This window comes from Thamnophis sirtalis, unplaced genomic scaffold (genome assembly GCF_051295495.1).
Source record: "Thamnophis sirtalis isolate CommonGarterSnake01/CBP01778 unplaced genomic scaffold, rThaSir2_p1.2 scaffold_8, whole genome shotgun sequence".
NCBI classification, from domain to species: domain Eukaryota; kingdom Metazoa; phylum Chordata; class Lepidosauria; order Squamata; family Natricidae; genus Thamnophis; species Thamnophis sirtalis.
In genome coordinates, this window is record NW_028261388.1 from 3,995,413 (window position 1) to 4,009,633 (window position 14,221).

Here is a 14,221-nt window from a genome sequence, read left to right on the forward strand (position 1 = left end):
TTCTGTGGCTCGTAAACTTTATATTCCAAGGCATCAATTTCATAGGTGCCAAAAGGCCAGTGACTATGTTTATAGCACAGTTTCTTAACCTTAGCAACTTTAAGTAGTCTGGACTTCAACTCCCAGAATTCTCCAGCCAGCTAGGCTAGGCTGGCTGGGGAATTCTGGGAGTTGATGTCCAGACCTCTTTAAAGTTGTCAAGGTTGAGACCCCTGGTGACATCTGCCTTTAATCCAAACTACTGTACTTTTTTCAAAAGTGTAAAACACCGAATTGTTTTTTAAACACCTGCCGTCTGTTTCTAATCTCCCATTAAAATAAAATTAAAAAAATGTGGTTTATAAGGGAGCCTGATTTTTCTTCTAATCAAACCTGCTTGCGTTTCAAACTGAACCTGGAAAAGCCCCAGAGGAGACAAACGCAAAAAGAAAAAAGAGGCTCGGACGAAGAAGCCTCGAGTAAAAAAAAAAAATATATATATATATTTCGCCGGCTCACGTTCTCTCAACGCAGAACGGCTTAAGCCTCGATTCACGGAGAAGTCCAAATCGTGAAAAACGATCCTTTCCAACCGAAATCGTTTGATTAAGCATAATGGCTGTGCAATTTTGTGCATTGCACATTAAACAAGCGGGGAGGGGGATAAAATGTTGCAGGCCTTGGATTCTGGCACTCTTTCCTTCCACCCCTTACAACTCTGGTTAAGATCACGGGAAAGGAAGAGGATGGAAGATTACAATGGAGCAATCAGCCACATCTCAAGCAATTGCCCTACTGCCCTTCTTCCCATGAGGATCTAATGGAAGGAAAATAAAAAAGGATTTTTTTTCGCCCTTCTCCTAACTTGTTTTTTCAACTTGACTCCTTTCATCAGCCTCTTCCCTCACACCAGATTTCTAGGATTTCATCCTATTCTAGTTTCAGAGTTGTTACGCTGCCAAAAACTTGAAATTAAGAGAGTAGAGGCCTTTGAACTCTGATGCTGGAGGAGACTCCTGCGTTGAGTCCCTTGGACTGCAAGGCCATCCAACCGGTCAGTCCTAGAGGAGATCAACCCTGACTGCTCTTGAGAAGGCCAGATCCTGAAGAGGAAACTCAAAGACTTTGGCCACCTAATGAGAAGGAAGAAGGACTCCCTGGAGAAGAGCCTCATGATGGGAACGATGGAGGCCAAAGGAAGAAGGGAACGGCAGAGAAGATGGCTGGATGGAGTCACCGAAGCAGTCGGCGTGAGCTTGAATGGACTCCAGAGGATGGTAGAGGACAGGAAGGCCTGGAGGAATGTTATCCGTTATCGCGATGGGTCGGACACGACTTTGTAACTAACAACAACAACAACGCTGCCAGAAAGATGTACGGACAGCATGCATTTATGGGATTTCTTTTCAAATTTCTGGAGGAAAAAATAACAATGGTGCAAGCCCGCAGCAAATTTCCTCTCCCAAGTCCTGAATTTTATAGCTTCCTTTTGTCAGGGTTCCAACAGGTGCCCTAATTAAATCATGAGCCTCAAGCCAAGCTTCAAAATAAATCCAGTTATTTATTAGGAGCTTCAGGTAGGCATGTTCCTAGGTGAAGCCAGCTCTGACCCCACATAATTTACGGCCCCCAATCATGACCCTGTTTCACACCGCCCCCCCTCTTCCAGAGTGTGTCATCAATCACATTTGCCAAAGGGGGCAATTTCACAGTTTGTAAAGATCACTCCCCTCCGGCCTCTTGTAAGTAAACCTGGGATACAGCCTTGAGGGATACAAGTCTGGAATGTGCATCTTGTCTTTTGCTGCCATGTTGTTTCATCGGTTTCCCATCGCCCCCTTTCCTATGGCAACTCGAGAGCAGAGCAGGGGTGCTTCGCGAGTTGACACCTTTCTTCTAACGTTCCTACGAATGGATTTCCAGAGAAAAATGGCAGACTACGGGAACCATTTGCACCACTCAGGCGAACCTGAGGACACAGATAAACCTCCAAGGGCTTCAACAGCCCTCTAAAAGGATGCAAATGACCAGCTGTCTGCAAGGAGTGTCAATCCTTCCATTCCCTCGCCATCCTGTCGGAGCTGAAGAAGCTTCCCGGATGAGAAGCAAAACATCTTCAAAGGAAAAAGCGAGGAAGTCCAGTGGCCTCCTAAAAAAGGGAACAACCAGGACTTGGATGATGGAGAATCTCTGGAGATTTTTTTAATAGGACATCTAGTGAATATTATAGATGGGGCAAATCAGAAGCAGCTGTTTCACCATGCTCTAAGACAGTGTTTCTCAACCTTGGCAACTTGAAGATGTCTGGACCTCAACTCCCAGAATTCCCCAGCCAGCGTTCGCTGGCTGGGGAATTCTGGGAGTTGAAGTCCAGACATCTTCAAGTTGCCAAGGTTGAGAAACGCTGCTCTAGGAGAACGAGACAGTCAACTTCGTTTCAACAAGGAGGTCTTGGCAATAACTCCGAACGTGCTACTTGCAGGAAGCTAAAGAGGTTTTTTTAATTCTCCTCTTTAAAAAACCCCCAACAAGCAAGAATAAAGTGTGTTTTACTGACTACTGTTTAAGACTTCTGTACCTATTCCCAAAGGTCTTGTGTTTCCTGTGGCTTCAACGCTGCTGGAAGTTTCACGAGGCCTCAGAGCTTCGCTTCTGGCCCGTTAAAGACAACATGGTTAAGTTGCCTTCAACGAGGGGGAGGGAATGCAACTGAACTGCAGGTGTTGAGCTCAGGGGTATGTGTGTGGGGTGTCTTCTTGGAGAGTAAGTACCACTAACAAAACAAGCTACCAAAACTATCAACAAAGCTGTTAAGTCTCCTGGAATCGCGTCTGGCCAGATGGGTGGCATAAAAGTTTGATAAATCAATCGAGGGAGAAGACACTTCAGGATAAATTAAAATGGTTTTAACATGGGATTTTTTAAAAAAAAACGGGGGTGTCAAACTCAAGGCCCACGGGCCAGATCCGGCCCACGGGGTGCTTAAATCTAGCCTGCGGGGCCACCCTGGAAATATCAAAGAAGCAGCCCGTGGTGTCTCTGGCAGTTGCTCGTAGGCTCCTTTTATGCCCTCCGGAGGCTTCAGGGACACCTTCTAAAGGACCCTGAAGCCTCCAGAGGGCTTAAACCGACCCTACGAGCAAACCGGAAGTCCGTTCCTGAACTTCCCGTTTGCCCATATGTTCAGGATTTTTGTGCTCCGGAGGCTTCAGGGAAGCTCCTGAACCCTTCAGAGGGCCTCGGGGGAGGGGCTCTTTTCTCCCTCTCGAGGCTCCTATATAGCCTCTGGAGCGCAAAAAAGCATGCAAAAAAATGGGGGGTGCGCCTCTCATGCACACATGCACACTGGGGGGGTTGCATTATGGGTGCGGCACGTCCGTGCACGACCCCCCCCTGCGCTACCACTTATGGCATGTGAGCCAAACCCCATTGAAGTCCAGAGGCTTCAATGAGGCCTGTGCGCATGGGTGGAGGGGAGCATGGGGGAGGGTGTGTGTGTGCACATATGTGTGCGGGGGAGAGGGCATTGCAGTATGGGTGTGGGCCTCCGGTTGGCCGAAAATCAGCTGGCCAGCGTGTGCATGGGCCCTGGAGATGACATAGGACGACGCCTCGCATGCCCTCAGATATGGCTCCACATGCTACCTGTGGCACGCATGTCATAGGTTTACCATCACTGTTCTGTTCTATTCTATTCTATTCCATTCCATTCTCTATTCTATTCTCTATTCCATTCTATATTCTATTCCATTCCATTCCATATTCTATTCTGTATTCTATTCTGTATTCTATTCTATTCCATTCTCTATTCTATTCTCTATTCCATTCTATTCTATTCCATTCCATATTCTATTCTATTCTCTATTCCATTCTATTCCATATTCTATTCCATTCCATATTCTATACTGTATTCTATTCTATTCTATTCCATTCCGTATTCTATTCTATTCTATTTTTAAGCCAAAAAAAAAACCCATATTATCCTTCAAGTATGTGGTGCCCCTCCTTCTTCAAAATGAGAGTTAAAAAAAGATACTTACTCTCTTTCTTTCTCAGTCAGTTTGTCATTAATGTTATCTTTGATGGCCGACCGGGAGCCCTTGTGAAGGATGGGATACCTGAGTGGTACTTGCAAGAAGTAGGAAATCATGGAGACCAGGTGAGCCGTATAGCCCAGAGCGACGGCAATACTCCCATCATCCTTTGCTGTGAAGAAGAATCAAACAAGAGCACACGCCGTTCAGTCCAGCTGACCAGTTCAAGCTTTCAGAGCGGGACCCCCAGTTGTGCTCTCCAGATTTTGGGATTCGTTCTTAATTGAGGGGTTTAGATTATATTTGTGGGCCTTCGAATCAGAGCTGAGTCCGGCCAGACTGCCTGGACAAATCCTTGCAGTTTTCCAGGCAAGATTTTGGAAGCTGTTTGCCATTGTTTGCTTCCTAGGGCAGGGAGGAAGCGACTGGCCCAGCTGCCTTTCATGCCTTGGGTGGGACTAGAACTCACAGTCTCCTAGTGATCTGCCCAAAGTCACCCAGCCAGTTTACATGCCTAAATCAGGACTAGAACTCTCCTAGTGATCTGCCCAAAGTCACCCAGCCAGCTTACATGGCTAAGTCAGGACTAGAACTCACAGTCTCCTAGTGATCTGCCCAAAGTCACCCAGCCAGCTTACATGGCTAAGTCAGGACTAGAACTCACAGTCTCCTAGTGATCTGCCCAAAGTCACCCAGCCAGCTTACATGGCTAAGTCAGGACTAGAACTCACAGGCTCCTAGTGATCTGCCCAAAGTCACCCAGCCAGCTTACATGCCTAAGTCAGGACTAGAACTCACAGTCTCCTAGTGATCTGCCCAAAGTCACCCAGCCAGCTTACATGGCTAAGTCAGGACTAGAACTCACAGGCTCCTAGTGATCTGCCCAAAGTCACCCAGCCAGCTTACATGGCTAAGTCAGGACTAGAACTCACAGGCTCCTAGTGATCTGCCCAAAGTCACCCAGCCAGTTTACATGGCTAAGTCAGGACTAGAACTCACAATCTCCTAGTGATCTGCCCAAAGTCACCCAGCCAGTTTACATGCCTAAATCAGGACTAGAACTCACAATCTCCTAGTGATCTGCCCAAAGTCACCCAGCCAGCTTACATGGCTAAGTCAGGACTAGAACTCAGTCTCCTAGTGATCTGCCCAAAGTCACCCAGCCAGCTTACATGCTTAAAGTGGGATTAGAAGTCATAGGCTCCTAATGATCATCCCAAGATCACCCAGCTGGCTTTCAGGACTAGAACTCCCAGTCTCCTGGTTTTCTAGTCCAATGCATTCATCACTACCGGTTTAATTGAGGTATACGGAAGTCAAAACAAGAGTGCTTCAATAAGAGAAAGAATTTGGGCTGGATAAAAGGATTGCAGATGGCAATTTTCATGCCCTGCACTGCTTTTAATTTCACTCATAGTTAACCCTTTTGTGTAGCACCTTTCCCCAAATACCTCTTGTCCAGGGAAAGCATCCTTCATGGCCAAAACAGCGGTCCCCCACCTGGCCACATCCCCCACTAGCTCACAATCTCCTTCATCTTCCTTGGAAACTTCCCATTTCTCCTCTTCCTTTTTCTACTTTTCCTTTTTTTTCCTACAAAGAAAACTCAGGTTTATGGAAGACAGAAGGATGTTAGTGGAGGAACTAACTTATCGTCTATGCGTCTGAGTTTTCTGTATAGAAAAAAAAAACATTTTCTGGGGCAAACCTTAAAAGAAATTACAATTTTTACTTGTATAAATTTGTGTCAAGGTTTTTTTGGTGACAAGAGGCAACACAGGAAACCTTAAGAAAAGAGATATTCGATTAAAAAAATATGATTTAGAGCAAGAGGGGAGGGGAGGGAGTTGTTAGTTCAAAGACCTTTGATTTTATGGATTAACTTTATCCTCTGGGGTTCAAATCTGTGTTTTCCATAGCCTCGTTCCTTTAATTCTTTCCCTCTCCAAAATATATATATAAAAAAAGATGAAAGCAACTCTCCCTCAATGCAATCTGATTTCATTTTCCTCTCCAAAATTTTTAACCATACTGTGGGACAATTGAAGAGTTTGTAAAAATATTAACAGCCTCACAGGCACTATCAAATAGCAGCCTTAAGAAACAGTATCCAGCTGTTGAGGAATATCAGGATGGTTTCCTTTCTCTCCGTTTTATCCTCTCCTTTTGCTCAAGTCCAATTCATAAAACGTGACACATAATTCTAAGATCGTGCAGTTGTTTTGCAGGTTTCTTCGCGATTTGGGCAGTATGGCTTTGAAAACAGGAGCAAAATGCTTCAAGAATACTGTTCCAGGACTGAATCTACTCCAAGCTTCACAATTTTCTAGTGCGGCATTTTGCAATCATGGCAAGAGGTTGATTGAAGAGGTGTGGACTTCAATGCCCAGAATTCCCCAGCCAGCAATTTTTTTTTGTCTCAACAACAACAACAACAGTTTTAACAGAAACGGGGTGGGGGTGGGGGATGTTGTTGGCCTATTCCATTGCACAAAATGAGATCACAAAACGAGAAGGTAAATCCCCAGTTACCTTGGAAGTTTTCAGAATTGGGCAGCTTCACTCCACAAATAAAATAATGTTCTTGATCGTTCTGCGGATTGAATGGCAGAAAGTGAAGTTGTATCAGGGCCATGTTGATAAAACTCCCGATTCTGACAGCAAGCTGGCACACATATTGTACATCTTAATATATATACATACAGGGCGGGGCATAACCTTTTCCTAGGGGGTCACAGCAACACTTGTAATAACAACACAAATAATTCATACACCATTCGAAAGCCCATCAAAAACTGAGTTTATTGACACGATTTAATAGTCAGTATGACCACCATTAGCCCTTCGAACAGCATTCAAACGAGGTGGATAAGAACACAACAAATCTTCAAACAGTTCCGTTCGATTTTCCAGATTTTTCAACACAGTTTCCAAATTCATTCTCAAAGTTTCAACCGAATATCGATTTTGACCTTGCTCCTGAATCATCAGAGCTTCCACTTCATCCTTAATTATGGCCCCAATGTTCTCTGCCGGATTGAGATCTGGCGAATTTCCCGGCCAGACGTCATTGCCCCAAAATTCGACATTGTTTTCCTTTAACAATTGCTGAGTCGCATTTGCACGCATGCAAGGAGCTTTGTCATGAAGAAAGACAGCCTCACCAACCACCAAGACATTGTCTGGATCACTGAGAAATGGAATGACATTCTCCAATAAAATTTTCTCACGGAAATAACTGCCATCCCAGGATTCCCCTTTATCCTTCAAAACCCAATGCAGTTTCTTGGCTGTGAAAATGACGAAAATCCCGATGCAAGTCGGATTGCGAACGATTTGTCGATATCGTTCATGTTTGGAGATGTCGTCGACGTCTTTAGCCCAAATTCGATCGTTCTGGAAATTCGGTTTTCGAATGGCATAAACGAAGAATTCGTCAGATGGCGCCAAATGAAGAAAATCTTCCTCGGTCCATTCAGACAACCAATCGCACAACCAAAGCCGATCTTGAACGTGTGTTTGAGTTTTCAATGGTTTGCAAATGACGTGGAATGGCTTCAAACCTTCTCGTTCTCGATATCGGCCGATTGTCCTTTGATCAACTCGTTTTCCACGAATTTGAAGGATTTCTTGGGCCACTTTTCGGTTTCCTTTTCGTTGTTTGCGACTGCCAGTTGCAATGATGGCTTTGCTTTCTTGGGACAGTTGCAGAGGACGCCCTTCTCCAAATTTTGTGAAACATTCTTGGGCTGTTTTGTTCCAATTATCAGTAACCCAATCCGGATGACGTTTCAATTTGTTTGCAATCCATTTTCGATTGATAAACGTCGCTCCAGCATCGCGAGCCTCTCGAAAGGCAATGCATTTTATTCTGTCAATGATCCTTTGTTCTTCCGAATCGAATTTTCCAGCCATTCTTAAAGCAAATTTAACATTTAATAGCTCATTCAATTCAGTTTTTTATGGGCTTTAAAATGAGGTGTCGCGGAAGTTGTAAACTGCTGTCGATCTTGCTGTGACCCCCTAGGAAAAGGTTATGCCCCGCCCTGTACATGTATGTATGTAAAGGTTTCCCCACTGTACAGCCAAGGGACCCAGCATTGTCCGAAGAAGCACACAGAACGCTGTGACCTTCCCCACCAAAGTGGTTCCTATTTATCTCCCTGCTTTTACATGCTTTCCACATGCTAAGTGGGCAGGAGCTGGAGCAAGGGACACTATATATATAGTGAGCTCCCGTCCCTTGCTCCAGCTCCTGCCCACTTAGCAGGTGGAAATATATATATATCTTCTCACCCACGCACCCAACCTCCCCTCCCCTCCCCATCCATCCATCCATCCATCCATCCATCTAAAATTTATATGCTGCCCCTTCCACTTTAGACAGTACATGACTGCGAAGTGTTAGCTGATTCCTTCCCCCCGCCTCAAATATTTCAATAAATACAATGGGAGAAACTACAGGCAGTCCTCAACTTACAACTATTCATTTAGGGACCATTCCATACAATTAAAAAAAGTGACCTATGACCGTTTTTCACACTTGCGGCCATTGCGGTATTCCCCATAGTCGTGTCATCCAAATTCTGAATGATTGGCCCTTGGCTCATATTTATGACGGTCGCTGTGTCCCGGGGTCATCTGATCCCCTCAATTTGGCAAGCCGGATTCACTTAACAACCAGGCTACTAATTTATCAACTGCAGCGATTCATTGAACCACCGTGGGGCAAAACAGAGTTAACAAATGTCTCACTTAGCAATGGAAATTGTGGGCTCAAAATGCGGATGTAATTTGAGGACTACCTGTACTGGCCTCTCCCAGCCCTTTCACCCCTCTGAATTTAAGACCCCAGGAATTGAACCTGGAAATATAGGGATGCAGAACCTTATGTCCCAACACATGAGCTCTGGGCTGCTTGAGCTAAGGTCGTTTTTTGTTCATCGTGGATAGTTAATGTTGAGGACAGTGTTTCTCAACCTTGGCAACTTGAAGATGTCCGGACTTCAACTCCCAGAATTCCCCAGCCAGCGAATGCTGGCTGGGGAATTCTGGGAGTTGAAGTCCGGACATCTTCAAGTTGCCAAGGTTGAGAAACACTGGTTTAGGATAACTGAGGTTCAGATTTTCCTCCAGCATAAAAGCCAGACACTTAATTAAACTCCCGAAACGGCCCTTCCACCTTAGAAAAACTTGTCACTCACCGTATCAATCGGATAAATACAGGAAAGCTCTGAGAGCAATTGTCTCCGCCTGATGGTCAGCTGAGCATTGGTCTTCAAGAACTGCTCTCTGGGGAAGGAGACAGAAACCGGTCAGATGTGCAAGGACGACTTCCTGAAACAGCTGTCGACGCACCCGTATTCTCTGAGAAATTGTTATTTCTGCCCCATTGAGAGAGGGGGCCCAATCTCTTAACTTCCAATATCCGGCGTAGCTGGGCTGAAAATGGCCAACGTTAAGGAGGATACCTTTCCTGTGTAATGCGCTGACATGGACATTAGGGGGGAAATGATGTCTTGGGAAGTTTTAACCTAGGACAGGGATGGCACTGAGTGCCCAAACCAGAACATGCATGAATGAGGGCACATGCGGGCACCGGCCAGCTGGTCTTCGCATGCCCAGAGCATCGGAAACCCAAAGGCCAACTAGCTGGTGCGCGCATGCCTGTTATTTTGGTTGTTTCTGGCTGTTTCCAATGCCAGAATACAGCCAAAAATACGGCCCCCAAAACAGCTCCAAACCTGGGATATTTGGCCATTTTTCGGGCCGCTTTCAATGGTGTTTCTCCAGCACCCATGAAGACCAGGTGGCCGGCGTGTATGTGCGCATCGGAAATTATAAGAGCAGCTGGCGACAGTGCGCGTGTCCACAGAGAGGGCTCGGCATGCCACAGGTTCGCCATCAGGGCATTAGACAAATAAAAACCTTGGTAGTCATTGAATTTTGTCAGCTGCAGGAATTAAGTGTCCAGCAAAATGATGGACACCTGATTCTCGCAGCGCCTAATAAGTATATCTTTAGCAGATGTTTTTATTATTATTATTTTTTCCCTTCTACAACACCTTACAGTCATTACATCAACATTGTTATGTCATCATACCTGTACATGTATGTAATATTTCACTTCTATATTTACACACTTTATACACAGTTCTATATAGAATTTAGAATAGAATAGAATTTTATTATTTGTATTTAGATATTGTTCTATCTATATCTATATCTATATATCTATATATATCTATATATCTATATCTATCTATCTATCATCTATCTATCTATCTATCTATCTATCTATCTATCTATCTATCTATATATATATCATCTATCGATCTATCTATCTATCTATCTATCTATCTATCTATCTATCTATCTATCTATCTATCTATCTATTGGCTTAATTAATTTTATTCTTGTTTTGCAGCCATTTGTACCAATTGTTCCAAATTTCATAATATTCCGACTCTTCTTTATCTTTTAATTTCAGTGTTAATTTGTCCATCTCTGCACAATCCAAAGTTTTTTTTAATCACTAATTCGCCCGAGGGGGTATTATTTTGTTTCCAGCATTGGGCAAAGGCTATTCTAGCTGTAGTTAGCAGATGTGTTAATATGTACTTAATTTTCTTCGTATATTTCCCTTTGATTATTCCCAGTAGAAAGATTTCGGGTTTGTATTTTATAAGTATATCTAACTAACTTTATCTCTCTAACCATCTTCTCCTCTGCCCTCCCTTTCTCCTTTTCCCTTCCCTCCTTCCCAGTAGCAGAACCTTTTCCAAAAAGTCGTCTCTTCCCCGTTAGTGGCAAAAGTATTTGAGTTTCAGCTTCAGTACCTGTCTTTCCAAAAAAAACCAGACAAGATTTGGTTTTCGTTTAGGATATGTGTTGGTTAGTATACGAACAAGCAAAAGATACACAAATCTCCCTGCCCCGATTTAAAGAGTGCTTTTTACCTCTTGGCAGTGCATTCTTTCCTTAATTCTTGAAGAGGTTCCTTATCTAAAAGGAGCTTTGAATGTTCTTCTTCGAACACTTTTCCTACCGAAATCGTTTGAGGAAGAAGAAAATAGCGGAGGTTACTCTTCAGTTGGAAAGACTGGCAATTAAGCAACACTGTTTAATTAGTTAAAGCATTGGTAATATGCAAGATCATTCTACGGCATTATCTCGTGCCAAATCTCTAATCTCTCATAACCCTTTGTTCTGACCAAGGCTACCCAAGAGCATGAAGCAAACTCCTTTTATTAATTTAATTGTGAATTCTTCACATCAAGCAAAGTGTTTCAAGGCAGGATTTACAGTCACAGACCTTATCTGGCTTGGAGAGCTGCAAAACTTGGCAAGGGGTCTCGGAGAGTGACGAACCAATTAAGCGAACTAATTGTCTCCTGCAAACTCCACTCCCCCTTCGCTCCTCTTTTATTTCCTCTCGGAGGGGCCATTCACCGTCCACCTGTGGCTTTACTCCCAAGTCGACCCCTGTTCTTTAGCTGTTCCCTTCGTCTGGCAACTCTGCGCATGCGCACACTGGGAACAGGCTCCAGCTGTTCTTCTGCCTCACTGATGTCTGACTCTGAAGGCAGCTGATAACTGTCAGACGGCCCTGGCCCCCTCTCTGCCTCCGACACAGCCCTCATCAGAGCCTTCCCCAGACTCCAGGACTAGCCCAGGTTCCTCCCCAACCCTCCTCACTGTCCGAATAGGCTGGCAGCTCCACTGTCGGGCCACAATACTACCTAATCTCACAAATGCACAAATGTTTTGTCGCATTTTTTTCGCATGCTTTCCCGCCACTAGCACGGTCTTGTCCCAACAGGCCACAGATCAGTACTAGCCTGTGGGCCAAAGATTAGGGATCCCTGTGTTAAGGCCTGAATGTTGCTTACTATTTTACTTCTATGTATTGTTGTGTCTATTGTCTGTATACCCCCCCCCCCTTATTTTATGTAAGCCGCCCTGAGTCCCCTCAGGGAAAAGGGCGGCCTATAAGCATTAATAAATACTAATACTAATGTTTCCCTGGATGTATTAACATCCATAGTAAAATATTTATTTTGCACTGTTTTCATTGCTTTGTTTCTGAGGGCTCCTTGGTGCTCTCTGAGTTTGGTTGTTTTCTTGCAGGCGTTTCATTAGTCTACCCCTAACACTGATGAACTGATGATGTTCCCTAATCGGGTAATGAAATGTCTTCAAGTGAACACCAAGGACCCCTTTGTTTCAACCCTGAGCCGAGGTGGCGCAGTGGTTAGGGTGCAGTACTGCAGGCCACTTCAGCTGACTGTTATCTGCAGTTCGGCGGTTCTAGTCTCACCGGCTCAAGGTTGACTCAGCCTTCCATCCTTCCGAGGTGGGTGAAATGAGGACCCAGACTGTGGGGGCAATATGCTGACTCTGTAAACCACTTAGAGAGGGCTGAAAGCCCTATGAAGCGGTATATAAGTCTAACTGCTATTGCTATTGCTACGTGACCCATCAAAACCGCGCTCGACTAAGCCGCGCCCGATTGAACCGCGTCGCTGACGTCATCAACAGGGCGACAACAGCCAGCGCGGAGAAAGAAGGTTGCTTTAAATAGCGCTTTGAAAGCAAGCCGATTCAACTTAAGGTAAGGGTTAGGTTTAGGGTTAGCTTTAGGGTTAGCTTTAGGGTTAGGTTAAAGGTTAGGGTTAGGTTTAGGGTTAAGGGTTAGGGTTAGGGTTAGGTTAAGGGTTAGGATTAGGTTTAGGGTTAGGTTTAGGGGGTTAGGTTTAGGTTTAGGGGTTAATTTTAGGTTTAGGGTTTACAGCGTGCTTCTGTCTCCGTGCTGTTGTAGCCCTGTTGATGACGTCAGCGACGGGGTTTAGTTGGGCGCGGTTTAGTCGAGCGCGGTTTTGTGGTGGAACCCTATTGCTATTTATTCTCTGTTATTTAGGCCAGTGTTTCTCAACCTTGGCAACTTGAAGATGTCTGGACTTCAACTCCCAGAATTCCCCAGCCAGCGAATGCTGGCTGGGGAATTCTGGGAGTTGAAGTCCGGACATCTTCAAGTTGCCAAGGTTGAGAAACACTGATTTAGGCTTGGTTTTTGGGCGGCAATGTCACTTGTTGACATCAACTCGAGAAGTTAAGAGACAGCTTAGCAATGTTGTTGAGCAAGGATTTGAACCTCAGGATCTAGTGTAACAGCTGCAGAGTGAACCAATTACAGGCAGTCCTCGAGTTACGACCACAACTGAGCCCAAAATTTATGTTGCTAAGTGAAACATTTGTCGAGTGAGTTTTGCAGGGCTTTTCTTGCCACAGTTGTTAAATGAATCATTGCATTTGTTGAGTTTTAGAAACACGGCTGTTTAAGTGAATTTGAAATTTCCCGTTGATTTCGCTCCTCAGAATGTCGCAAAAGGTCACATGACCCTGGGACCCTGCAACCGTCATAAATATGAACCCATTGCCAAGCGTCTGAATTGTGATCATGTGACCATGGGGATGTTGCAACGGCCACAAGTGTGAAAAACGGTCCTAAGTCACATTTTTCAGTGCATTTTAACTTTGAACGGTCACTAAATAAACTGTTGTAAGTCAGGGACGACCTGGATTTGGGTTTTACTAGCCTCTCTTAACATTATTACCGTGGATCAATTCAGCTGAAGCGAAATTCTAAACGTTCCTTGGTAATTTATTCCATTTAAGCGTTTGTTCTTTGGACTACGCAGTCCAATTTCTACTGCTGGTATTAATTTATAGGGGGAAAACATCTGGACCAAACATAATTTCTAATGTTGGATTTTTCTCCCTTACCAGAGGGAGCCCCCTTGTGGAGGAGTGTGAAGCCGTTACCATGGCAACTCCACTGCGCTGTACAGTAGAAGCCATTTTACGGCAGTACAGTAGAAGCCATTTTACGGCACAACAGTAGAAGCCATTTTACGGCACAACAGGCTGTATCTTAACAGAACGCACACGTACACCCCGAGGAGTGTTAGGGGTGTCTTACCACCACAGTATTTTTTTTTCCAGAGGGTAAACTGTCTGTGTACCAAGTTTGGTTGAAATTTGTCAAGCCGTTCCAGAGTTATTCTGGAAAACACAGACACAGACAGCCATTTTTAGATATAGATAGATATAGATTAACCTTTGGAATACGATGCTCATATCCTATTCCGGCAAGCCAGGGCAGAGTTAATTTAAAGAATATTAAATTAGTCTCTAGTGAGAAATGG

General features: G+C 44.5%; 1 protein-coding gene across 2 annotated transcripts in view; it reads right to left on the minus strand.

Moving 5' to 3' along the window:
- Positions 1-14,221, minus strand: part of UVRAG (UV radiation resistance associated) — an 84,368-nt gene that overhangs the window by 28,688 nt on the left and 41,459 nt on the right. For both annotated transcript variants that reach the window (XM_087720985.1, XM_087720984.1), the window contains exons 9-12: positions 10,973-11,057; positions 9,218-9,305; positions 6,546-6,606; positions 4,020-4,185 (exon numbers count right to left, since the gene is read on the minus strand). In XM_087720985.1, coding sequence (XP_087577111.1) covers positions 4,020-4,185; positions 6,546-6,606; positions 9,218-9,305; positions 10,973-11,057 — 400 coding nt within the window. The remainder of the gene's footprint in view (positions 1-4,019; positions 4,186-6,545; positions 6,607-9,217; positions 9,306-10,972; positions 11,058-14,221) is intronic.